General features: G+C 44.1%; 1 protein-coding gene across 14 annotated transcripts in view; it reads left to right on the top strand.

Moving 5' to 3' along the window:
- Nucleotides 1-25,850, top strand: part of AGAP1 (ArfGAP with GTPase domain, ankyrin repeat and PH domain 1) — a 560,573-nt gene that overhangs the window by 363,422 nt on the left and 171,301 nt on the right. For all 14 annotated transcript variants that reach the window (XM_060301680.1, XM_030865641.2, XM_030865522.2 and 11 more), the window contains one exon: nucleotides 15,044-15,212. In XM_060301680.1, coding sequence (XP_060157663.1) covers nucleotides 15,044-15,212 — 169 coding nt within the window. The remainder of the gene's footprint in view (nucleotides 1-15,043; nucleotides 15,213-25,850) is intronic.

Raw genomic sequence — 25,850 nt, 5'->3', positions numbered from 1 at the left:
CAGTCCCCCGTCTGCCCAGGGCTAGCATGGGCTCAGCACACAGGCCCGTACGTAGGGGCCACGTGGCAGGGAGCATGGCTGCTCAGTAGCTTCATGTCAAGTCTGTGCTCCTAGGGCCCTGGGCTCCAAACCTGTCCTTGGTGATCCTGGCTCTGCTTTAAAAATTCTGGTGAGACTGAGACGGAGAAAGCCACCCACGTTGCACAGCTAGACCTCCCTAAGAATAGATTAGCTTACGTCGGGGTCGGAAGAGAACACACACACAAATGGCATGATACGGATGCCATAAAATCTTAGAAGAGTGTTGGAACCCAGAACAATCCAGGTAAAGGAGGTTAGGAAAATACGTAGGTATCAGGGAGCAAAGGTCTGGAGCTGTATGGCAACAGATGAGCACTTCTGTTCTCTCGTCTCACTGCCTGTTTAGACAAGTGGGAAAGGGTTTGTAAGCGGTACATCGGGCCGCGACAAGTACATTGGACCGCGACAGGTGTTTCTGCAAGAGTTTCTCAGATGGCAGGAGACAGCTCTCAGAAGCACCGAAAATCCCAAGTGTGTCTCCTGCTTCTGGGCCTGAAGGGATAAGCCCTGTGTGCGGGGCTTTGTCGAGGATGGGACAGAGGCTCATGTCCTTCAGTCTCCAGCGTTCTCTGCTTCCCCAGAAGCAACCACAGGCCCTTTATCCAAACGGATCCGTTTCAGGGCAGACCTGGCCTTTCAAGCCAGTGTTGTGGGAATCACCTCAAGGATCTGGAGGTGTTGATTTGTCCACCTCCAGGCGTACTGAATGCTCTGCCTTTTCCAGGGCAGGAACCGAGGCAGCTTATAGCAGGCGCTTGATGGGAGAGTGTGTTCTTAAATACACCCCTCTCTAGTCAACGTAGGAGCATAGGCTCTTATGTTTATACACACATGGCTCTGGGCGGAACTTCACGCAGTGTGTTTTATCTACAGAATGCGAACAAGGTGTGTTGCATCTCTGGGCTCCCAAACTTCATTACCTCCTTCCGTCTTATAGTTCCTTCCTTCCTTGATTTCCAAGGCGTTCCTTCAGCTTCCCCCGACCCCGCCCCCCCGAGTCGATACCTTCTGGTTGCAGGTGGACAGAAGCAGCCATGGACCGGGCCCCCTTATTTGTGGTTTCGGCTCCTGGCACGGCCCCATCCCCGCCGTGGCGGCCTGGAGGTGCCCCTGTGGAGCCCTGGGACTGGACGGCTCCCTGGAATCAGGAGGCCCCTTTCAAGGTGATTGCTCTGCTGGCCTCTCTTTCCCCACCGTAGTCCCTGGGAATTCATCAGGAAGACCTCAGAGGTCACAGCTAGAGAGATGACTTCCCAACCCCTACCTGTCCTGAACTTTCAGAACTGCACGTCTGCTCGTTTCTCCTAGAGTGGTACCTGCCCATCGCGTTTCCCAAAACCTGTCTGCACAGTGCGGAGGAGAGCAGGTCTTCCCATGATCCCTCACTTGTAATTCACGTCGCACGTTGATTTCCGTCCCTGCATTTGTTTCTTTTAGACGTTCCGTGCGGAGAGGATTCCCGCTTCACTTCAGACGGTGTCCTTGCTCCCTAGCAGGCCCCTCCGGGCCTCACCTGCTCCCTCAGTCTCCCACCATCCCTCCTCCACAGCTCTGGTTTTCTTTTAGTTCCTGGCACTGGCCGTGTTCTGGGGGCTCCAGGTCCTAACAGATGCCGTCGCTGCCACCAGCAGTGTTCTTTCCTGCCCCCTTCTGGTGGTGTCTTACATGTCACTTCCTCCCGGAAGCCTCCCCCCCTGCTAGGCAGGCCTATGTGGGCACCGCTGCTGTGTGCCCGCACCTTACCCTCTGGCTTATTTCCCTGTTCTCTTGCCTTATTTCATGGCCCCGATTCTCCCCCAAAACTGGGAGCTCCTCGGAGCCGGAGCCGGAGACATTCTGGGTCCTGTTGCCAGCGTTGCCTTCACATTGAGCCAATGCTGTTTTGTCGAAGGAGTGAAAGAATGATGGCACGATTAGCCAGACGCGTGGCCTGTCCTCACACCTGTAGGCCTGCAGTTCTGAAACTGTAGGAAAGGAAGCCGCCATGTGATGTTTTTAAGCCACAGAAAAGTGTCACAGTCACTTCCAGGCTCCATTTCTGCAGAATGAAGAGCAGGTCACCAAGGTTGGACAGGAGTTTGAGATGTTTTTTGGTCTTGTTTTGCTCTATTTGTAGTAAAACACACATCACATAAAATTTGCCATCTTCACCATTTTTAAGCAGATAGTTGAGGAGTGATAAGGCCATTCACAGTGTTGTGCAACCGTCACCACCATCCGTTTCTGATACTTTTTCATTTTGCAAAACTGAAGCTCTGTCCCCATTAAACACTGACTCTGAGTTCCCCCTCCTCCAGCCACCCTTCTACCTTCTGTTTCTATGAATTTGACTACTGAGTACCTCGTAGGAGTGGAATCATGTAGTGTTTATCTTTTTGTGATTGGCTTATTTCACTTAGCTTCCTGTCTTGAAGGTTCATCTGTGTTGTAGCATTTCCTCCCTTTTTAAGGCTGAATAATATTCCATTGTATATACATACAATACCATTGGATATATACAGTCCAGGGATTCAACCAACTGCAGATCGAAAACATTCGGGAAAAAAATTCCAGAGAGTTCCAAAAAACAAAATTTGAATTTCTCGCATGCCAGCAGCTGTTTATATAGCACTTACATCGTATTGGGCATTATGAGCAATCTAGAGCTGATTCAAAGTGCACAGGAGGGTATGTGTGGGTTATATGCACATACTGTGCCGTCCTATATAAGGGACTTGAGCATCTGCGGATTTTGGTGTCCGTCGGGGTCCTGGCACTAGTTCCAGGTATACATACCGCATTCTGTGTATCCATTTGTTGGATGGACACTTGGGCTGTTTCCTCCTCTTAACTGTTGTGAATGATGCTGCTGTGAGCATAGGTGTACAGATACCTCTCTGGAGCTTGAGGTTTTAATGTAAAAACTACAGTGTGGGAGAACTACTGAGAATGGCTGAATTTAAAGATGCCCAGCATTAATGAGGGCCCTGGATGAGAAATAGCACAGAGAAATCGCTAGGCCCAGTCATGAGCATGGTGGGTTCTGGAGGATTCATAACCTGAATGATGGTCTGGACATGGTCCACGTGGCATGCAAACACCCATCCAGCCCTGCCCACATGGGCCATGGGCTCTCTCTGTGTTTGCCAAGTGCCCTCCAGAGGTGAGGGAGGCTGTCCCTCTCTGCTCTTTAGGTGACCTGGGAAATATTTTTGGCATTCATGCAGCAAGTTTCAGATAGTATGATAAATTATTTCTCCCGTATATCAATGATTTCAAACCCATGGAATGATACTGCCACAGTAGTATAAATATTTTCAGGGAATAGCTACAAGGTTTTTTGGTTTTTTTTTTTTTTTTTTTTTTTTTGCGGTACGCGGGCCTCTCACTGTTGTGGCCTCTCCCGCTGCGGAGCACAGGCTCCGGACGCGCAGGCTCAGCGGCCATGGCTCACGGGCCCAGCCGCTCCGCGGCATGTGGGATCTTCCCGGACCAGGGCACGAACCCGTGTCCCCTGCATCGGCAGGCGGACTCTCAACCACTGCGCCACCAGGGAAGCCCCTAGCTACAAATTTTGTTAGAAAAAGATGACTACTGAAAAACTCATACCTATTACACATACACAAAAATGTTAGCATCTTTATCAAACTCTTGTTTCTGCCCTGAGGAATTCCTTGTTTATTTTAGGTAGCCCTTGGGCTTTGAAAGTGTTTAGATTGATGGTTAAAATTGCCAAAATGCAGGCTCACCGTAGTACACGTCTTGATGTTGAGAACAGAGTGACCATAAGTAGGGTGAGAGCAGACAAATAAAGTCTTCCTATCTGTATAGAAATTAAACCACCGGGTAGCCTAGACCCTACCTAACTTAAAAATTTTTCTACATTGAAAAATTCTTCTGCAAAAAGTATATATATGTTTTTATAACTGTACAGAGTTAACCGTGTAGCCTGTGGATCTGAGTAAAGCTTCCAGAGGAGTCCTTGGAATATCATCTTATCAGTACGCAGCATGATGCTTCGTCCTTGTACCCAATCTGTATCACTTGGTTTTCCATTTCGGGCCTTTGGAGGGTTACTAATTATGGCCGGAAATTCTTGCGAAAGGTAAATAAATCAAACCCGTCCGTTTTCTTCGCTGACGGCAAGTCGCTCCGGAGAACTCTCAGTGGGAGAGATCGGACGTGGGGGACAGTGCGGGAATATTCTTTTTCCCTGCTGCCAAGAAATGGAATTTCATTATTCGACTTTGTAAGTATGTGCTTCTCCGGTTCTAACCTGGTTGCCGGCTGGTTGCCACAGTGTTGGGAAGGAAGAAGAGGCGGAGACGGGGAGACCTGCTTCTTCTCAGGTGTGCCTGTGGCCCCAGATGGAAACCAGTCAAGGTGCGATTGATGTTCATTAAGTGCTTGTCAAAACTGAAAAATTTTCTAATCAACAGCCGTCTAGCCGCGGCCCCGCCGATGGCTGGGAGTACCGCCTCTGCCGCAGCGGCTGTTTGCCTGTTACAACTCTAGGCTAAAACTCCGCTGATGATTACATTAGGCTAAGCTGCGAAGTAAATGAACCATATCTTATTTAGGTGCCACGAGCTTCAGTGTAGTCCTGCCCCGCAGGGAACTTGATAGCATTTTATGGCTTTAAAATTAGTGTAGCTTCCCATTTGCTGCAGGGTGCTTGCCTGTTATGCCTTTGAACTCAATAAGCAAAGGGAAGGGGGCCTTTTGTTTTTCTCCCTTATTTTTCTCCCTTGCATGTTAGCAATTTTGTTTTGCATCTTTTCCAGACGGCATTTTGCAATAAAAATGTCTGACTACCCTGTACATGCCTCCCCCACCAAAAAAAAAGAAAAGAAAAGAAAAAGGAGGAGGGGGGAGAAAAAGAAGAAGAAAAATGTAGAAAATGTCACGCGTTTGCGGAGGACAGTTTTTTTTTTTTTCCTATGCTGTGAAGTGAAAACTAGCTTTGCAGGTCACCCCGTGGCTTATCCTGTCGGAATGGCCACCCCCAGTGGGGATGCTGCCCGCACTTCGGGAAATGCCCACATAAAATCAGAGGGCAAGTATTTCAGTATTTTTATTGGACAAGAGCAGTAGAGCCAGCATTTCTAAAGCGCTTTGGCATTCTTTCAAGCTCTTTGTATATTGTCTCAGTTCATCGGGACAACAATCTCATGAGCCAAGAACTATTAACACCCTTATTTTTCAAGATGTGGAAATCGGGACCCAGACTGGTTAAATAGCGTGGCCCAAGCCCACAGCTCCTGACAGGCAGAGGCTCCCAGGCACTCTCGCTCTGAGGCCATCCTCTGGCCCGGAGGAGGCTAACTTTGTTTTCTGTGGACATCCATCCTTGGTTTAGGAAACCAGAAAACTATGTTAATCAGTGACCTGACTGCTATTCATTTGAAATGAATCTGATCATACTACTGTGAACGCCTTGGCAGGCAGTAAGCAGCGTTAGGAAAACAGAATCACTCCTAAAAAAGCAATGCATTGGGGAAAAAATAAACAAGGAGACTTCCAGACAGGCCTGGTGAAAGTTTTGAAATTAGAAGAAGTACTTAAATTTTGTGATGGGCAAAAACCGAAGTGGGAATTTTCCTGTCCTGCGTTGGGCCAAATGGTAGAAGAAAAGGCTTAGCGATCATTAGTGTCCTCTGAAGGCAGACGTGTGTGCTCTTCTTCTGTCTTAAAAATCTGTTTCTTCCCGTTAGGAAATCTCTTGTCGCCATCCCTTCCTTCAGGCACTCCTTTAAGTGGTGTCCCTATGCTTTTACTCCTTCCCATTCCTTTGCAGTGTCTGAGTTGCTTTCCCGAGTGTGTGAATCCTACTTCTTCATTTCTTCAGTAAAAAGTCACTGTGTGTCTGTCTTGCGTCAGACACTTGCTTGGTGCTGGGGATACTGTCCCTGCCCTCACAGAGCTCACAGATACTAAATAAATATACAAATAAACATTTTGTAAAAATGTTTTAAAAATCGCCACAACAGTGAGAGACCCACGTACCACAAAAAAAAAAAAATAAAAATAAATCTGTTTCTTTAAGTGCTTCATGTTCTAGCAAATTCATCCCAGGAAATCTGAAGTTTTAAAGTGGTTCAGATAGAGCTAATTATCATTATGGTGAACATTCCTACATAACTCAGAATTTCCAGGATCTAACTACTGGTCCAGTTGTTTCAAGCCATATTTAATTATTAAAAGAGTCGTGGAGCCAGGGAATGGGGCTGGCTCCTTGTGGTTTATTGCTGTGAACTCTCACTCATGCGTGCCTCTGGGAGAGACCTGCCTGCATATCCAACACACTGCTGTTGTACAGGCTAGGTCTGAGCACGCATGGGCTACAACTGGGTAATGTTCAATTTAACCTAAAATGAGAAAAATCTTTCTTGTAGTGTAACGCTCAATATACTAGGTCAGTCAAGACAGATGCAGTCAAGAAGCAAAGGTATATTCATAATTCAACGTAGAATTTTCTGCTATTTTGATATATTATTATATTAACCTGTTCCCCCTGGGCTAATGTTGGACTTGAGCCCACATGTGTTGGATGCCAGCGCTTTGAGCACATGCACCGGAGAGGTTTGCCCTGCTTCAGTGGTGTTGAGCTCCCTGTGGAAGCGAAGGGTGCCACCACGGATCCCTCACGACGCTTCACCAACCTTTTCCGTTACCACCTCTTAGGTAGTTACCCAGGCCCAGTAAAGCCTTGGTTCAGAATCAGGTGTCCTAAGCGTTGCCTTTGCCTCAGATGCCATTTGACATCCAATTTGCCAGGTATCTTCTTCCTGCGGTGGCCACAGGTCACGTTGACATCCGCTGGTCAAGTGGTCTTTCCGAAGCAGCTCCAGAAGTGAAACAGTGGAATTCTGTTGGCTGTCTTTGGGAAAGCAAACTGATTCTCATAAGTGGAATTCTGTTGGCTGTCTTTGGGAAAGCAGACTGATTCTCATAAGGTTTTTCTCTTTGAAGCTGCCTGCTACCTTTGCTATTGTAACTGTGATCCTTTGGAGAGAAGGAGAAATTGTCTTCTTTGAGGGATGTGATCTGAAAGGATGTGGCCGGGAGATTTCGCATAGTTTTACGATACTATTTTCATAGTGTTTTTAGGGTATTACTTTCCTCTGTGCCTGTGACTATATATGAGGCTATTGTTTATTATTCATCCATGTCGGACTTAAGCGTTTGCTTGGTCTCTTTGAAGGGATGGTATTATGTATGTCTTTATAGATGAGTTTCCTTTGAAAATAGTATTAAGTGGAGTTTGGGAATAGCAGTGCATCTGACAATGGCTTCTCTTACATCTTTTTTTTGAGCCCAGAAGTAAGGGTTTTAAAAAACAGAATTTATATCAACTACTGTTCCTCTTGAACCTGGACACATTCATGAAGTGGAGTGAAAATAGGCAAGACTGAGTTCTTCCTCTCCTCCAGGAGAAGACAGACATATCTGCAGACCATTTCTAATATCTGCACAGCTCAGGCTGCAATGCTCCTCCCCCAGCTGTGTGCATAAAATCACACACACAGAGCCCTTGGCTGTTTTGTGAACATCAAGCTAGACTAGTGGGTGTCAAACCTTTTGGCCTTAGGGCCCTTTTACCTTCCTAAAAACTGAAGAATCTGAAAGAGCTTTTGTTTCTGTGGATTATATCTATTGATGTTTATCATGGGAGAAATGACTGAGAAATGACTGAGAAAGCGTTTAATATTCATATAATTCATTTAAAATAATAACCTATCCATTACATATTATTCCATAAATAACATTTTTTTAATGAAAAAGATACTTTCCAAAACAAAAGGAAATCATAAGCAGGGTAGCATTGTTCTCCATTTTTTCAAAGCTCTTTGATTTCAGTTCAGAAAGTTAGACCATCATTTCTACTTCTGCCTTCAGTCTGTTGAGACATGTCGTTTTGGTTAAAGTATGTGACGAGGCTCTCACAGAGATATTTAGTTGGAAGAGCAAGGAGTAGTTTTTATTTTAAGTGTGCTTTTCTGAAAATTTATTTTTTTGAGGTATAGCTGATTTGCAATGTTATGTTACTTTCTGCTGTACAGCAAAGTGATTCAGTTATACATACATATACATTCTTTTTCATATTCTTTTCCCTTATGGTTTATTATAGGATATTGAATATAGTTCCCTTTGCTGTACAGTATGACCTTGCTGTTTATCCATCCTATAATACAATGGTTTGCATCTGCTAACCCCAAACTCCCAATCCATCCCTCCCCCTTGGCAGCCACAAGTCTGTTCTCTATGTCTGTGAGTCTGTTTCTGTTTTGTAGATAAGTTCATTTGTGTCATAGTTTAGATTCCGCATATAAGTGATATCATATGGTATTTGTCTTTCTCTGTCTGACTTACTTCACTTAGCATGATAATCTCTCGGTCCATCCGTGTGGCTACAAATGGCATTATTTCATTCTTTTTAATGGCTGAGTAGTATTCCATTGTATACACGTACCACATCTTCTTTATCCATTCACCTGTCGATGGACATTTAGGTTGCTTCTGTGTCTTGGCTGTTGTAAACAGTGCTGCAGTGAACATTGGGGTGCATGTATCTTTTTGAATTAGAGTTTTTGTCTTTTCTGGGTATGTGCCCAGGAGTGGGACTGTTGGATCATATGGCAATTCTATTTTTAGTTTTTGGAGGAAGCTCCGAACTGTGTACCGTAGTGGTAGCACCAGGTTACGTTTCCACCAACAGTGGAGGAGGGTTGAGGAGTATTTTAATAGCCATTTCAGGTCATTCAGATCATGCATGTTCTTCCTGGATACTACACTAAAACTTGACACGTGACAGTTTATTAAAGCTTAGGAATTCAGTGAAATTTTCCTTCTCTGCTGCATTACATCCAATGACCTGTCTTGCACTTTGAATGATCTTGTATCCATGCATGTGACACACCGTGTGTCAGTCATTTCAAAAAGCTTGTTTAACTGAGGTATGCAGATTTCCAAATGGTGATACTTTTCATCAAGTAATACCCCAAAATCACAGTCATTAATATCACCACCAGTCTTGTCAGAAAAGTCTCCAGGTATTTGGAAGGTGTCATGGTGAGAGACACAAGTTTTCGAAATTCTCATTGTTGCTGGAAAGCTCAGACTCTCTCACTGGCCACAAATACTGTCAGCCGCTTTCCTTACAGTACAAACACAAGAAAAGTACTTGTTCTTTTTCAAGAAAATATCTACCACATACCCAAGACCGAATAACCATAGTTAATGTCTGACATAGTCATTCTTTCAAGTTGAAGTGTTGTCCCAGCAAACAAGTGGCGAATTCAGCTCGTGAAAGAAACACTCAGGGAAGAGCTTTCCTGTGTAGGGTGGTCAGCCTCGCGGCGCCGCAGAAACACTTAAGTACACTTGCCGCGGCATCACCTGGGAAATTTAAAAGCTCAAAGGTTAGAATTGTTTTAATCAGTAGGTTTTTTGTGGGGGTTTTTCTTGGTTTATTAAGAACATACTTTGTTATCTAAAGTTAGCCAGTATTCTTCAAAATATGATTTTGAATGGCTAAATTATCACATAATTCAAAATATTTGTCATGGGCATTTAGGTGCTTGCTTATCCTTACCATTATCTAACTTCAGTGAAAATTCCTGAACTCAATTTTGTCGTATCTTTGAGCCTTAGAATTATTACCTAGAAGGGAAATTCCTGGGGGAAAAAATGTGGCCATTTTTTCAGGCTCTTGATTTAACAGTGAATATCCTTCTGTTAGCAAGATATGTGAGTGTTCTTATAACACCAACTCTGGTTCGGTATTCTCTCAAGTTCCTCTATTTTCTTCTTTACAGTTACGGGAAATTAAAATGTTGAAGTGTTAATGTAAAATGAGTTCAGACCAATAAAATCAAAGGAAATACAAAAATAAAAAAGAAAACATCCTTAGGTGAAACTTTTTTGTTTTTTTTTTGTTTGTATTTAGAGAGCGTGACAATCGGTAAAATACTGACAGGGTACAAAGTACAACGTGGTTACCATTGCCTTATTCGTGCTGAGGAGTCAGCGATATTTATTACCCACATTGCTTTTGCACCATCGAAGCAAATTTCAACAGAGGGAAAAAGCAAACTATGTCTTGGGGTTGTTTTGAAAATAGTGTCGAACTCATGAAGCCCCTGATAGGGTGTTGAGGGCCACACTTTGAGGACTGCTGAACTTAGGTTATGCAAAGAGAAAACACGTGACTAGATTAGCCGTGGCAAAAAGACGAAGGCAAGCATCAGTATGTCCTAACAGTTACCTCACTTAGACAAAATATTAGATAGTAATAGAAAATAATGAATTTCTCAACATTTATGTACAGTTAGAAACCAGAGCTTATTGAGAAAACCTAATTGGAACAAAGATTTCTGTAACTTTTCCATCATTTAATTATGGGAATGAAGAATCTTTATACCTTTAAAAAGTATATGTTAAAACTGGAGCAATGTTGATTGCATTTCAAAGCTGTGTGTTTTATGCTGATGATCTAATCTTGAGATGCCAGTCACATCATTGATGCATTTGGGTTTAGCTTTAAGATCTCGTTAACTGCTTTTTGGTACCCTATGAACACACGAAGCAAACCATCTTTCACCAGACAGCCAAAGGTAACAAAGGGATGGGAGGCAGTGAGAATCAATATAGTAAGAGTATTTTTAGGGACTATTGATGGATTGCTGTATTTTGAGCTTAACTTCGAGTGCCAATGCCCCAGAGCTGACTAAGATGAACTCACCATTTACTGAGAACTGTAGGCCGTCACGCACACAGAGAGCTCTGGGATGGGCAAGACGAGCCCCACACGTCGTTCCCTTGGCCGTCTGGGGAGAACTCCGGTGGGGTGTTTTTAGGAGCATCGTGCGGCATCTTGATGAGGACTTGGTACCACTCTAATTGCCGGAGCTGAGTGCCATCCGGTGATGACCTCCCAGTCCTGGTAATGGGTAACTGTGAGATTTTAGGACAACAGCGTGACGGCAGCCAACCCGTTAATTCTCGAATCGGGAGGGATCTGGTTACACCCACCGAGGCACTCAGGACTCCACGCCCTCTCCCAAGGCGGCCCCGCCGAAGGTGAGAGCCACACTGAGCTGTGCTTCTATCAGCAAGCTGAAAGCTGTGGGTCCCTGACACGGCTCTCCATTGCTAGCAGGTTCCTCTCACTGCACCTCATTTGCATCTGGGACATCAATTAGCATGTTTGTTGAGGCTAATTGAATGAAACTCAATCATAGCTCTTAATTGCTTGACTATGTGAAAAGAAATCACATTAATGCAGCTAATTAAGTGTAGGGCAATAGATGCAACATAATTAGGAGGAAAATGTAAAAAACAAGGGATGGCAAAGGTGCCGGAGCGGGGTGGCAGGGGGACGCTGTGCTGGGTCCTGGAGCTTCATCCACGCGGTCGGGGACGGGTCCCTCTGCCCCGGCGCCTGCCTGCAAAAAATAATCCACGAGGTGAGCATGGACAACTTGAGAAGAAAAATGCAAATAGGTTTGCAATTACTACTTTTTCAAGCTGTTGAGGGGCAGGAGATAGCACCTCTGGGGGGCCTGGCTCTTGAGTGGGCCCCGGGGACTTGTTAAGTGCTGTTTAAAAGTACTTGGCTTTGAATTACCCTCATGCCTTGTTAAAGGGTTTTTTCCCCTTTTATCCTCGATCAGCATTTTCTGCAAGGAACACGGAGAGGGGTTGTATCTGTAACGTTTGCATATCAAAATCAAGCTCGCTGGCTTTATTTCCCCCTGCACGGTCCCTACCTCGGACCATCAGGCTGCGCGTCCCACTTCTGAGGAGGCGACATTGTTTGGTGGTTGTAGCTTTAATTCCTCAAGTACCAAGCTGGGGAGAGATGAAAAGGGTAGTTCTTTCAAAAACGGAAAACTCAGTGTTGTTTCTCTTGGGAGAAGCTAGAAGCCTCAGGCTCACGTATCCACCTGTTTCTGAAAGACTTTTATGGATTAGGAAATGGATCTTGTCACATTTTTATGAATTTTAGAGGCTTGAAATTTAAGAATTGCCAGACTTATATTCTGATTTTCTTAAGAACTGGTTCTTCTGCACTTTCAATGCCTAACTCAGGCAGGAAAACAGATCCCCCAGCCCATGCTGAGCCAAGGATAAATGGGTTCTGTCGCCGCGTTCAAATCCAGAGAGCCAACACTTGGTACATTTCTATAATAATTTTAAATAAAATATCCTGGTTATTGTATGTTAAAACATGCCTATTAAAAAAGAGACCACGCTGAGGCTTAGTCACTCTCTGATTAGCCTCATTTTAGAGCCCATAAGCCATAAATGCTCAATTACACTCCTGTTATTGTATTTTAATTTGTTAAGAATTGGCATTAAAGAAAAAAGTTGTAGCAAGTTGATATTTTTAAAGGAGTAACTATGCAAGAAGGAATTCATTATTTACAAGCATTAACTTTGGTTTTGGGACTTGGGTTTGCCTGTTTGGAGTAAATGTTAATGGAAGTAAATGAAAGATGCATAAGAACAACCTTTTTTTTTTAAATAACCTTGACCCCTGGTCCTGTACTGACCAAAGGCCACTTCCTTCTTCCCTGTGCTTTTTGTCGGCCGTCCTCGTGGTGAGCTTGGTCGCGAGACTTCCACATTTCTTTCAGTCCGCTTTATCCTTTAGCCTAATTTAATGATAATAACTTTCTTTCCATCCTTTGTCCTCATCCTTTCAAAACCACAACTTTTTTCATAGTAGATTTTATTTGCGGCAGGGGGCGGGGGGGAGGGGTAGTCGAAGCATCTCGCCTTTCAAGTGGAGTCTTTAGTCTGTTCCCAGCTAGACACAGCCCACCCCTCCTCCAAAGCTGTGATGACCCTCCTCCTAGATGCCCGTGGCCGACCCGGCAGATGTCCCTCCCTAAGCTGCCCTGGGAAATGAAATGCACGGCTGGGCAGCCCAGGTGCATCAGCACCTCTGCGCCTGGCTTCCCCGGCTGACAGCATACGTGCCGGTGCAGATGCTTCTCTCCGGATGGTTTGTCATTGCTGAGGAAGGCCCAGCCTCGCCCCTCCCTGGAGGAGCTGATCTGAATTTGCCCCTGCTTGGTGCAGCTTCTGATCCTTTGTTTGTCTTCAGTCCCACGTTCCTCCTGATTCTAGCCTCAGCTTTTTGACCTTGAGCTCTGCACTAAGAATTGGTCGTTTGAGGTCTGTCCTTAGGAAGTCACCCTGGATGCTGCGTCATCATCTCCTGGGCTGGTGCTTGGTGAACCTTCCAGGGTTCTGTAATCTCCATCACAAGGCCCCCGTTCACGTTATGGAGTTTCTCTTCCAGCCCTTCCTCCTGTGTTGAGAATTCTCCCACTCCCTTTCCTGAGTCTGGGGTGGCTCCCATGCGGCCACAAGTCCAACTGCTTGGGTTTCAGGTGAGGTCTGACACTCAGAGCTGGCCCTCCCTCCTACAGATGTTCTCTACGTCTCGTACGGTCCCAGCGACCCATATGCGGGTTCTTCCCCCTGTGTTGGAATCTAGTACTTTGAGTTCCTTTTTGTGCCATAACTTCTGTCAGCAAACTTCCTACTTGTGGTTAAACCAGTGACTGCTTCTCAACCCCTTCACCTTATGGAATATGGACATTGCCTTGCAATTAAGAGAAGCCACTGGAGTCCTTCTCTTGGCTTCCCTAGCACCTTCTGTGCGCTCTGAAGCTTCTGCCGTTCACCTGGACTGACTTTCCTCGTCCTGCAGGCCGAGGCCTCTGACCCGTGCACTTTGCCGGTAGACCTTCATCTAGTTCTCTCTCTGTATCTGTTGACTCTGTTGATCGGCAATTATAAGGAAACAGCTCGCTTCTCCAAACTCCCTGGGTCGCGTGCAGTCGCATGCCGGATCGTTTGGCAGTTCTTCTAAAATTAGATCGACGTGAACCTTATTGTTTACAATCAGTACAGATTTATTGGTCTTTCCCTTTATATCCTAAAAGGAATCCACCAAGATTCTGCCAAGGAAGGAATCTGTTTATTTCATTTCCTGGTTAGTCTTAAAACACTTGAAATATTATTTACCCAAGAGTGATTTAGATTGTATCCTTTCTTCATGTGTGATGTTGGTTTAATGATATATCTGCAGAGACAGGGGGGTTCATTGCCCCCCCAAAATATATGAAAGGGTCAATAACTCCTCTAATTTGTCAAGAGGCCCCTCACTCTGGCTCTCAGTTGTCTTCTCTTTCCCCACCCAACAGCCGATTCTTAAGTATTGTTTTCCTCCATATTGAATTAGGTGACGGCACAAAGAATTCCCTGTGTACCTAGACTTCCCTTTAGTTCCGTGATAACTGCTAGTCATTGACCTCCAAAGTGTAGACAAAAGCAAGATACTTTTTCCGAGTACAGTGAATCACTTGGAGAAACATAATGCTTGAGTAAAAATAATGCGCCTTCTTTTTTAGCATCCAGCTCTTGTGACCTCCATGTGTTTTCAGCACCGTACCACTGACCCCCTCAGACATCTTCCTGAACAAAATGCTTGACCTCTTACTTAGAGTTTTCACCTGAGTTCCCACCAGACAACTTCAGTCTTACCTAGATGTCTAATGGTATTGCTCTCGGAGACAAAAAGGTTATTACAAAATAGTTCCTACTCCATGGAATTTTACCCAAAACTTACAGGAAGAGCCCAGGTTCCTAATGTACCATCTAATGTGCAGCAGCTCACAAAATAGGATTTCATGTCCGTACTGGTGTGTCATCCTCCTGGGTAGAAGGCATCGACTGTGTCTCCTGTATTTCCAGGGCCTGGGTTAGTTCAGGACACAGAGGCAGAGCTGATATCAGTGTAATGATGATGCCACCAGTACAAGACAGATCAAAACCTTATTTTTAAGCGCTTGCCACCGTGGAAGGGTCATAGGATTACAACTGAGGATGTCTGATAGAACCTCTTGTCCTAGATTGTAAAAGGTCTTTCTTTTAATCTCTCTTGGATGTTTAACATTTTGAACAGGATTACATGCAGAATGTTCATGGCAAAGAGATTGATCTTCTGAGAACCACTGTGAAAGTCCCAGGGAAGAGGCCGCCCCGAGCCACATCGGCCTGCGCGCCCATCTCCAGCCCGAAAACCAACGGCCTGTCCAAGGACATGAGCAGCTTGCACATCTCACCAAATTCAGGTAAGCTCACAGCCGACATGCTGAAGAAATCCAGCGCAATGGCAGCAATGGGTGGTCCTGGCTGGAGGACAGTGCTGAGGTTTTTGGATTAAGTGGAGATTTTGACCATTAAGGTTGTAAACTAAGGTTTACAAGTCTCATCTCTTCTGTGGATGATTGTTTCCGCTACACCCTTGGGTTCCTGGACTGCCAACAAGCAAACTGTGGCACTTTGAGTCACAGCTGCACAAACCACTAGGCTTTCCCAGGGCTGGGCGGTTGAAAGTCACGTTTTACACATGATGGAGGTTTAAGGGCCTTCTAAAAAACATGAATTCATTGTTAAGGTGTCAAGGATTAGTATTAACTAATTCGTAGTGACTGTGTTTAGAAAAATGGAAAAGCCATTTGGAGCAAGATTTAAAGGAAACCCCTAGGCCTGTATAAAAGTTCAGATTCTCTCAGTTTTCTCTTGTAAATGTTATGTGATTCTTTCACACAATTTTGGTTTTCTTTATCCTCTTTTAAGGGAGAATTTGGTTTTTGCTCAGGATCAGAGAAAGTTAGTGTTTTCTCGGAATAGATGTGTTGAGAAATTCCTGGCTTCGGTGTGCAATGCAAACCATTCAGAGTGTCGTGGTTTGTTTTTGTTTAAGAGTCTTGGCAAACTGTGCTGTGGCTTTTACCTTCCCATGATCGCTTATCAGAGAAAAGGTGGTAAGAACCGCTTTAAGTCTTCCACCAACAAACTCAGACTCCTCCAACATATGAAATCCCTTCACAGATTTCAGTTGTTTCCTTTCCTGTCTCCAACCTACATCTGATCTTCTCAAAATAGATTTCTGTTCTGCAGTCATTCCTAGCATATGTCTCTGCTTCTTAAAGATGCTGCCTTTTTTCCTTTCTGAAATGTTAAATGTTTTTAAAGAGGAATAATGCTGACCCCACAGTTCCATGGCATGAATGACATTGTTTGGCAAAAGGAGGGTAAGAAAAAGGGGACAGAACTCGGGGTCCAGCAGCCTGGGTTCTACTGCCCAGTGCTGCATGGTGTTGAGCAGGTAACTGAACCATGTTTTACATTAGGCTGATCTTGCCTGGCCCTGCCCGCATCACAGAGGTGTGACGGCAGGTGCTGTGGAAACTCGTGAAGCACAATACAAACATCAGCTGTTGTGACTAATCAAAATAAAACTGGCCTTTCTGATAACAGAGACATTAGTTCATTCTAGAAAGGTGATACGGTTACTTTATGTGGTCTCATGACCTGCTGACCTTCCTTCCAAGTGGTACATGAGTTCTCCTTTTCTAGATGGTGTGCTAACTCCATGGGATGGGAAGAGAGAAGAGCGCCCAAGAAAAAATATGTTTCTATACTGAATGAAAAGCTAATGTCTTCGTTAATTTATTTATTTGTTCAGAAAGTCCTTGCTGAGCACCTGTTCTGTGCCAGGAGTTGTGCATTCTGTGGATCCAGAATCTCTGACCTCCAGAACTCCTGTGCGAGGCAGTCACCCTATAACCAACTTTCCACTTCCCCTTCTAACCATTGGACACATCTGTCCATTTATTTGTTCAAGTCAGCAAGCATGTATGAAGTTTCTAATGTGTGCCGGTCACTGTCCTGAGCTCTGGGGGTACAGAAAAATGAGGCATAATCCCTATCCTCTGGAATCTCACCCTCTGGGAGGTGGGAAAGGTGAGCAGATGAGCCAGTGCAGTGCAGCAGCTCATAGGAGATGTGAAGGCCCCGGGGTGATGTGCTCGGCTTCACCCCAGGAGGTGGGGCAAGGCTTCAGGGCTTGAGGGATGCCTGTGTGGGGTGTGAAGAAAGGATGGGAACTTGCCAGGCACATAGGATGAGGGAAGAGTCCTGATGATTTGAAGAAGTGTCGGCTATGTAAGATTTGGAGTTTGAAATGTCATCTTGAGACATCTTTGGGGCTTAACTGCCACTTACTGTCCTAAGGAAAATGTAATGTTTGATAACAAATAGAGAATACAAAATGCCACATGAACTTTATCATATCCCCAGAGGAGGTTATGTCATGGGCCTCGGCTAGGGATTGAGTTTTCAATGCCCAGTTGCTTTCTCTTTAAGATTCTTGCTATTGGGTGAATGGGAAGATTTGGGTCACGATTGAAATCCCTTTTCCATGGTCACACCCATGGTCGGTTTATTACAGCACATCCTGTCAACCCTAAGCTGGGGAAATCCCCATTCAAGGAGCCTGGTAGATGTTTCATCTTCTTTGGGTCACAAGTAGGGACTCGGAAGTGGGAATATGATGTCCGCAGGAGCACAGCACCACTGTGCTGTGGAAAGTCCCTCATGGTCACAGCAGTGCCCAGGGATGGTGCCCTCAGCTAAGCCTGTGGGCAGCGTCCTTGGCTGGCATCACCCAGAGCTCTACCCTGTTGTTCATAGAACTCTCTCACGTGGAGAGTTCCAACCCAGCAAATTTAATTTCAAGTAAATGGATGCTACTTTTAAGTGATGGACTTTTAGCTAAAGATAGGTATTAGTTATTTTAGAGCTAACTTGCCGAAGAACTTAACCCACTACTTAACCTCATCTTTCATTCTCAAATCATTTGAATTCTGCCATTTTGTTTTAGACCTCTGGAGTAACTGGGCGTCTTTTGTTTCTTTTTAGCTTTTTTCTTTTTTATTCGTTTTCTATCTCCATGTTACGAATTAGATCAATGTTACGTGCCTTCCCTTCTAGTCATTTTTTTCATTCACATAGACCTGATACACACTTGTACTGAAATCTTTGTGTGTAACTTACTAATGTCTTAGCATAAAAGTCCATAGGCAGAGTGAGTCAGCCGATGGATATAAACACTTACAAGATTCTCCGTACATATTTCCAAATTCATTTCTAGAAAGGTTTTATATAAAATACCCTTCCGTCCATAAAGTGAGTGCTCATTTCACCTCTACACATTTTTAGAATCTATGCTAATATCATAAGCAATAAAAATATCTCGTGTTTTGTTTATTTGGATTTCTTCAATTAGTAGTGAGGTTGAACAGCTCATATATTTATGAGGTTTTTGTGGTTCTTGTGTTGTAAGTGTGTAGATGTATCCTTTGTCCATTGTTGCACTAGGTGCTTGTCTTTTGCTTATTGACGTGTAAGAACTCTTCGTATATTAAGGATAACAACACTTTGTAATATATTTTGCAGCTATTTCCCCAGTTTACTATTTGCTTTTTGAATTTTGTAGTCTTATTTACATACAGAGTTTCCCCCTCTTTAGTATGTAATCAAATCATAAGACTTGTACTTCTGTAGTTTCTACTTTAGATATTTAGAAAGCCTTTAATAATCCTGAAATAAGATCATAATTCATATATATATATTTCAGAGTTATAATTTTATTGTTGTTCCTTTTCCCCTTTTTTATAATTAACCTCTAATCCACCTTTAATTTGTTTGGGTCTATTATATATAATAGGAAATCTAGTTAAACTTTTTATTCAAATATATAGCTAATTGTTCTCTCTCTCTTTGTTATTTCCTTTTCCTGTTGATTCTGTTTGTCACCTTTCTTGCACAACTAACTCATTTAATCAAATTAGCTACGTTTCTGGGCTTGAAAATTTATTCCATTGACCTACTTTCTCCGCGCTGTGTGGGTTTACCTCATTGTCTTAGATTCATGGCTCAATTTATATCTGGTAACGTAACATATAACATGGTTTCATATTACTCTTTTATTTTATAGTGTTTCTTGGTTATTGCCACCATTTATTTTTTCCAGTAAACTTCAGAATAACTGGAAACCTTTCTCTTCCCCCCTAAAAATAATCTCATTGTGACTCTAACAGGCATTGCTGTTAATCTATGAATTAATTGTGGAGGAACTGACATCTTAACTATATTGAGTTTATCATAGAACACAATTCTTTCCCAGTTTATTCAGACTTATTATATACCCCTCAGTAAACTTTTAACACTTTTTTCCATTTAGATCCTGTATGTGTCCTGCTAATCCATTCTATTACTTTATAATTTTTGGTGAAGTGTGAAGCTGATACTTGGTGGGGCGAGGGGTTGTCTATTCTATCATCTAATTGGTAAGAAATAAGAAAGATCCTAATTTTTGTATTTTTTATATCCAGCCATCTTACTGAACTCTTCCTGAGTTGGAATAATTATCCAGATGTTTCTCTTAGTTTTCTAGTGTGGAGTCGTAATGCGTTCCATGTTTCAAACATTATGATGCCTGACTGTGTGTCGATGTTGACCTTTAGTTTCTCCCAACCAGTTTAATGATTTGGATACCTTATTGCTTTGCCTCCTGTACCATTCACTTACCATCATCGTTGAGTCTGCGGCACGCCCAGCCCTGAGGAGTGCTCTGGAGATTCAGGGGGCCCTCCCTCCAAGGGCTTACACGCCGATGGGGGGTGGAAGAATCAGAAGATAAACACACAAGCAAGACCACTGAAGCTGGTGGTAATTGCTAAAGGGTCTAAAAGGGGCAACTGGATAGAAAACTACTTGCAGGAGATGGTGGTCTTACATTATTCCTAGTATCGGGGAGTGGTTGGCCAGTATTGGAGTGCTGACTACCTTTCAAACATTAAAATGCTAGAAATGTGATGCTCTTAATAACGAGTTTCGCCAGGGACTTGGGGAAGAGGAGGAGAAACACATTGTCATGCCTGACACTGCATACCTGCATACTGATAACCCAGCCTGGGTCTCATCTGGGGGCTCGCGAGTTAACCAGAGCAGAAGAGCTGCCGTGAAGATGGGGTGGCTGCCAGCTCCATTGGGCACCTGTGGGATGCAGGCACTGCAGGCTGAGGGACACGTTCAGGAAGAGTTGCCCAGTGGCATCCCCACCACCAGCCCCACTGGGAAAGTGAGCGGCGTGCCTGGGGAGGATACCCTGATGTGGGTGCCCGTGCTTGCAAGAGAAGGAAGCAGGTTGGAAAACGCAGACCTCTGCATAGACCCGGGGAAACATAAATGAATGTTAAGGAAGGGCAGCTCTGACCATGAGGGACGTAATGCAGGTGTGCCAGCCGCCCATGAACTTGCATTGTTGGTCAGAGACAAACCCACCAGTTAGCATGTGCCACACACGTGCCCCAGGGCTGCCGGGTCTGTTCAGCCCTGATCTTACTCATAAACATGAGTGGGCAGCCAAGACGTTTGTGGACACCAACAGTCAAAATGTGAAAGACCAACATAAGCAAAAGGACAACTGATCTTGGAAGAAAGAGAGTGATAATTTGGGGAAAGAGAACTTAAGAGGAAATTACAACTAGGATCATCAGAAAGATTTAAGAGGTTGGCTTTTGTATTCCAAAATGAAACAAACAGACAAAAGATGACATGAAAAACCTGGGGAGAAAGAGTTCTTGGAAGTTAAGGAGAAAGTTTGCAAAACTAAAAATTTCAGTAGATGGATTACATACTATAAAGAACTTGGCTTAAAGATACTGTTGGCAGTATAACAGAAGAAAATATGCTGGAGGTGACAAAGGAAATGCCAGTGTCTTCCCATCTGAAGAGTCAAGTAACAAACTGGATGGGAGAGGAAGCTCTGTAAACACGGCCAAATCCCCAAAAGCATCCAAGATAACGGGAAGACTGAGGTTACCTATCAAGGAAGAAAACGCTGATAGTCCTTGACCTTCTCAAGAGTAACACCTTGTATTTGTTACAAGAACAAATAGTTTTGATTCTAGAAGCTTATGTAGAGCCAAACTATTATCAATCAAGTGTGAAGACATTTTTATGTCACATACAGGGATATAGAACACTTCCCTCTCAATGGATTTCTGAAAAAATTACTTAAGCATCTACTGCAAGAAGAAGGAGAAGGAGGAGAAGAATCGAGAAGATATTTCTTTATTCAGACCTGGTTAAATTCCACCTTCCCCATCACATCTTCCCCTTCCTCCAAGGTCACTTGCTGAGGATGCCCAGGGCAGTATCCACCATTTGCGTTCCTTCGGCATGGAACCTACATTGCCATTCTAGTGGGAACCCATCGGAAACCACATTTTAGAGTCTGCCCAACTGTCATTTCAGGGACGCTTCCAGAGAAGGGGGTCAAATGTCCAAAAATATTTTCTGACACGAGTTTTTGGCTGGGTTGGTAGAATAATATTCATATATGACAGAATATAGGATTGTTTCGGCTCTGACAGGTATTTTGACATTTCAGTAGACAGCAGGAAAACATAATGGCCAACAGTAGGGGCTTTGGAGCCAGAAACACCAAACTGAATCCCATCTTCCCCATCTTAGGACCTAAACCCCAGCTTCCTCATCTTGAAAATGGGAAAACAGTGCCTACCCCCATCCTTGTAAGGATAACACACTGCATGCCTCTCCAAAGCCTGACCCGGGGTGACTCTTCAGAACTGTATCAGGAATCCATCATAATAGTCGTGCTCATCACTAGTGAAGAAAAGAAAGGAAGAGGGTTGAGAAATTATGTTTTTGGATTAATTTTGGTAAATGCCATGAAGTGTTTATTTAGCTTTTGAGTAGACATAGTGGGTCAGAATCAACTAAACCCACGCCCCGCAACCCACAGCTGCCCCCATGATGGCAGAGAGCTGGGCAGCCAGAGAAATGCCCTTCAGGACTTCCCTGGATCTGCATGGGGGGCTCTGCTCCAGTTGTGTGTGTCCATCCTCTCTTTATTCCTGTGTTCGCCATAACTCCTGGTTGCGACATTTGCTTCCCAGATGACAGCTATCTTCTCATCCCTATAGTGTGTCTTTGTTGGGTATTTGCAACTGTGGGTGTGTTTTTATCCTAACCAGATTGATGCTGAGACCTGCGTGACGGGGAGACCTTTCCGCCTCGTCTTCCACCCCCCCACCCCCCCGCACTCAGGCCCCCAGCGGTTTCAAAATATGAAAGCCGTCTGGAGGGTTGAGGCTGATTTTCCAGGGGTGGGGGCAGGGATCTCAATGTGTTTTGAGTATTGAACCGCTGTGGACATCGAAAGTCTCAACCATGCTGTGTCCCTCCACACTTCAGTAATCAGGGCATCCAGCAAACCCATAAAAAACCCAACTAATAGCATGAATATTCAGTGACCTAGAATAGTAATTAGTGTCATGAATATTAATGTGATCGGACTTGCTTTTTCCTCTCCTCTTTCTCTCCCATCCTCTTTCTCCCTCTCTCCCTCTCTCCTTTTTTTTTTCCACTTAGCCGGCTCTAAAGATGGGTCATAATGAGAGCATTTAAGAGGGAGCGCGCTCTCCGCCGTGACAGGGACTGGGGTAATAAGGAGAGCTTGATTAACGCGGAACACTTGGGGGAGAGATGAGAGGCTTCACGTGGGCCTGGTCGGGGGAGGCAATGAGACCCCGGCAGCTCTGTTGCTGCTCCCGGAGATTAATGAGGCCTAAGAGTGCATTAGGAACAGTGACAAAGGTTTGATCTAATGGGCTCAGTCATTTTTCCTTTGAGTGACAGACGCACAGAAGTAATTGGCTGTGCAGAATGGCAGCTCATTGGCGGTACTTAAGGACACATTATCCCCGTTGTGTGGCCCGCAGAGGCTGTTTATCAAAACCGCTCACACTGCAGACGCTGAGTCGCTAAGCTGCTGCTACAGTGGTAATAGCTATTTAAAAAAATAATAATAATAACGCAACATGCAACATCAAAACTAGATCCGTGCTTGTCTTGTAGAGACAAAGTTTCTCTTTGTTTAGTTTCAAATGGGCTAGAAGACATTTTCATAACTCCGGAGTCTGTGGAATCTGTTCTGTGCACCGGATGAGCTGTCTCCTCCCGGTGGGTCGAGTCGCAGGCTCGTTAGGACATCAGAGCCCTTGGTCACCCGATGATTTCCCGCACTTTGGATTCTGTTTGCAGCATGAATCCGCCGATAACATAAATTGGATGCTGTGGCCAAACAGCCTTCTAGCAGCTTCGGCGGAGCACTTGCAGACGATCGCCTTCTTGGTTGAGAATTAATTTGCTGGAGAATACTCCCCAAAACCAGTACCACGTGATGATGTCCGCTTCCATAAACCAGGTTTTATTGGAGTAGGTTTTGACAGCTAATTAATAATTCATTATTTTTCGGTTAAAACCATTTTGTGGGGTTTCTCTAGGACTAAAATTTGAAGAAGCTGGTGACATCTGAAATGAAATGGCTCTAAAGTTGTTCTTTGATTCTTTATAAGAGTTTTGGCGTCTGCTTTCAGGAGAAATGCCTTCTTACTGTTAGTCGTTTCTGTGTTTAGACGACTCTCCCACTGAGATTTAGGCAAATGTGTGCTACATGGTTTCCATCATTAAACTGTAAACTCTCTGAGGCGTGGACCATTATTTCTCTTCCTTTGTTGTCCTCTCCTAGCTTCGTGACCTGGCAATTATTTTTGCATTAAGTAAATATTCCTGAGTATCGCCCATCGTGTGAGATGTAAGTGATAAATATTGAGAGTAAGTATTGTTTGCTTTCAGATAACGGTTCCTCCATTGCAACATTCCGTGATCAAGATTACTGGGGTCCAGTTCACATATAAATCAAAGCCATGCCTTCCAGTTTAAGGAGACTGTCTTCAATCATTTGAACTCTAAATGGAGTGTTCTTTTGTGTAAGAACTGACAAAAGCAAGTTAATCCTTGATGATTTCCGTTAAAAACGTAGAAGGATGAGGGAGATAGTGAGCCATACATCTCTATGGGAACAGATATCCCGATAAGTAAATAGAAGTTGCTTTAGAAACTTTTCCCCCATCTCAAAAATGTGTGTGTTCAGTGAAGAATAGTGTTTCAGCTGTTGACATGATGCTTTCAAGATTGGGAAAATGGTCAGCCCTGGGAGAGCTCTAGGAAAGAGGGCGGCTTTCACTGACCCAACGGCCTTCAGCAAGGTAGCTGGCCGGGGCCTCGGCTGGGACCAGGGCCTTGGGTTAGAGCCTTTCTGTGCTAGGGTCAAGTCTGTGGTTGGCCCACTTGCTCCATAATCATTCCCACATTGGCAGAGGAGAACTTTTCCAAGTCATGGATGATGTTTTAGTCATGATGTTGTACCAGCTCCAAACCTTGTGGCCTGGCATTTTGAGAAACCATGCATACAGAGACCGCGCTTCTCTCTCTGGAATATTCCTAGTGAGTGGTTAAACCCCAAAACATCCTGGCCCACAGACAAGCAGCTCCCCTTCACATCATCAGATTTGCAAGCATGGAGTTCCTCAGTGCCCTCAGCCCCTACAGGCTCTCTCTGTTCCGTCCTCAGAGATGGTTCTATGAAGCCTGGATGGGAGAGGAAGAAATCCAAGGGAGCACTTCTGGGGGTGGGGCTGTGTGGCCGCCTCCCTGAAACGGCTTATAAAATTCGGTGAGAGCCAGCGAAGACTTCCCTCAAAGCAGTGCTGTCAAGTCACACTGAATTTTGTGCGAAACACACCTATTGTAGGTATCAGATGGAGGAGAAAGAATATTTTAAAGACAGGACTATTATTCATGGCAAAGGAGGAAACTGAACTATTGAATTAAGTTGTTGCGGGCATAGAACCAAATAAGAAGCTAGGAGAGAAGATGATATGAGCATCTTGGACTTTCTGTTTTAGAAAACATTATTACTTGAGTGCTATATTCATATTCTATTGCTTAAAAAAATCCTTAGTTTTAGCCTCCTTTTGTGTAATGTCACAATACCTCATTATAACTGTATTGCATATAAACTTGTTCATGTAACCCGTACCAAGAAATGGCTTGTAGGTAAGTAAGCATTGTGGAAGCATCACGTGCATAAGTAAGCATTATGGTGACAGTCTCCATAGACACCTTCAGAATCTGTAGGAGCAAGTGTTCCTCAGGCAGATAGATATAAATGGGCAGGATGAGAAGTGCAGGTGTCGTTCTGCAGTGATGAATGCTGGGACACCCAACTGGAAAAAGCAGATTTTGTCATAGCAATAAATATTTAAACTCTTTCCAAATATCAGAACTTACCTTCTGATTGTGCTTAATATTTTCTTCTTAATTTATACCAAGCACCAAATCCTATCCATCCCCAAGGTGGAGCAGCATCCCAGGGATGGGATGTAAGCAGGACCATGGATACTGTAGCTCACCTGTCCTTGCCCGTCAGGTAATCTCATTCATCCATTGCTTGCGTTATGTCCCAAGCACATGATTTCTTTCCTTTCTGTCTTTCCTTTTATGAACTCTACTTCTGATGACTTTGGCATTACCTTTGGAATTTGGGGAGACTAAGAGTGGGAAGAGTGTTGCCGAGTTGTCCCAATGCTAAATGCTGTACTGGTCCATATACAGGAGTAGGTGTTCAAGAAACACCATCGGTGAATGAGTGTGTGGGCTCATGTGAAGTGATGAATGACTAGGACACCAAAACACAGATAGGAGGCAAACAGTCCGAGCAGTTTACACACGAAGAGACACCGCCACGAGAGAAACAGGAGTGAAATATCCAGACTTCGTAGGTTTTAAAGTCAAACAAAATTAGCAGTATCACCATTTTTGCTAAAAAATTAAACTGTAGAGAAAAGGACAACTCACTGTTGGCAAAATTGATAACAACTACTATCTTCAGAGGCTTTGCAGTATGCGAAGTGCTTTATGTAATTTGGTCCTTGTATTAACCACAGGGGGCATATTATGATCATCATCATTATCTCCATTTTATCATC

The sequence above is a fragment of the Globicephala melas genome, chromosome 7 (assembly GCF_963455315.2).
Source record: "Globicephala melas chromosome 7, mGloMel1.2, whole genome shotgun sequence".
Classification (NCBI taxonomy): domain Eukaryota; kingdom Metazoa; phylum Chordata; class Mammalia; order Artiodactyla; family Delphinidae; genus Globicephala; species Globicephala melas.
This window is presented reverse-complemented; position numbering and strand designations above follow the sequence as displayed.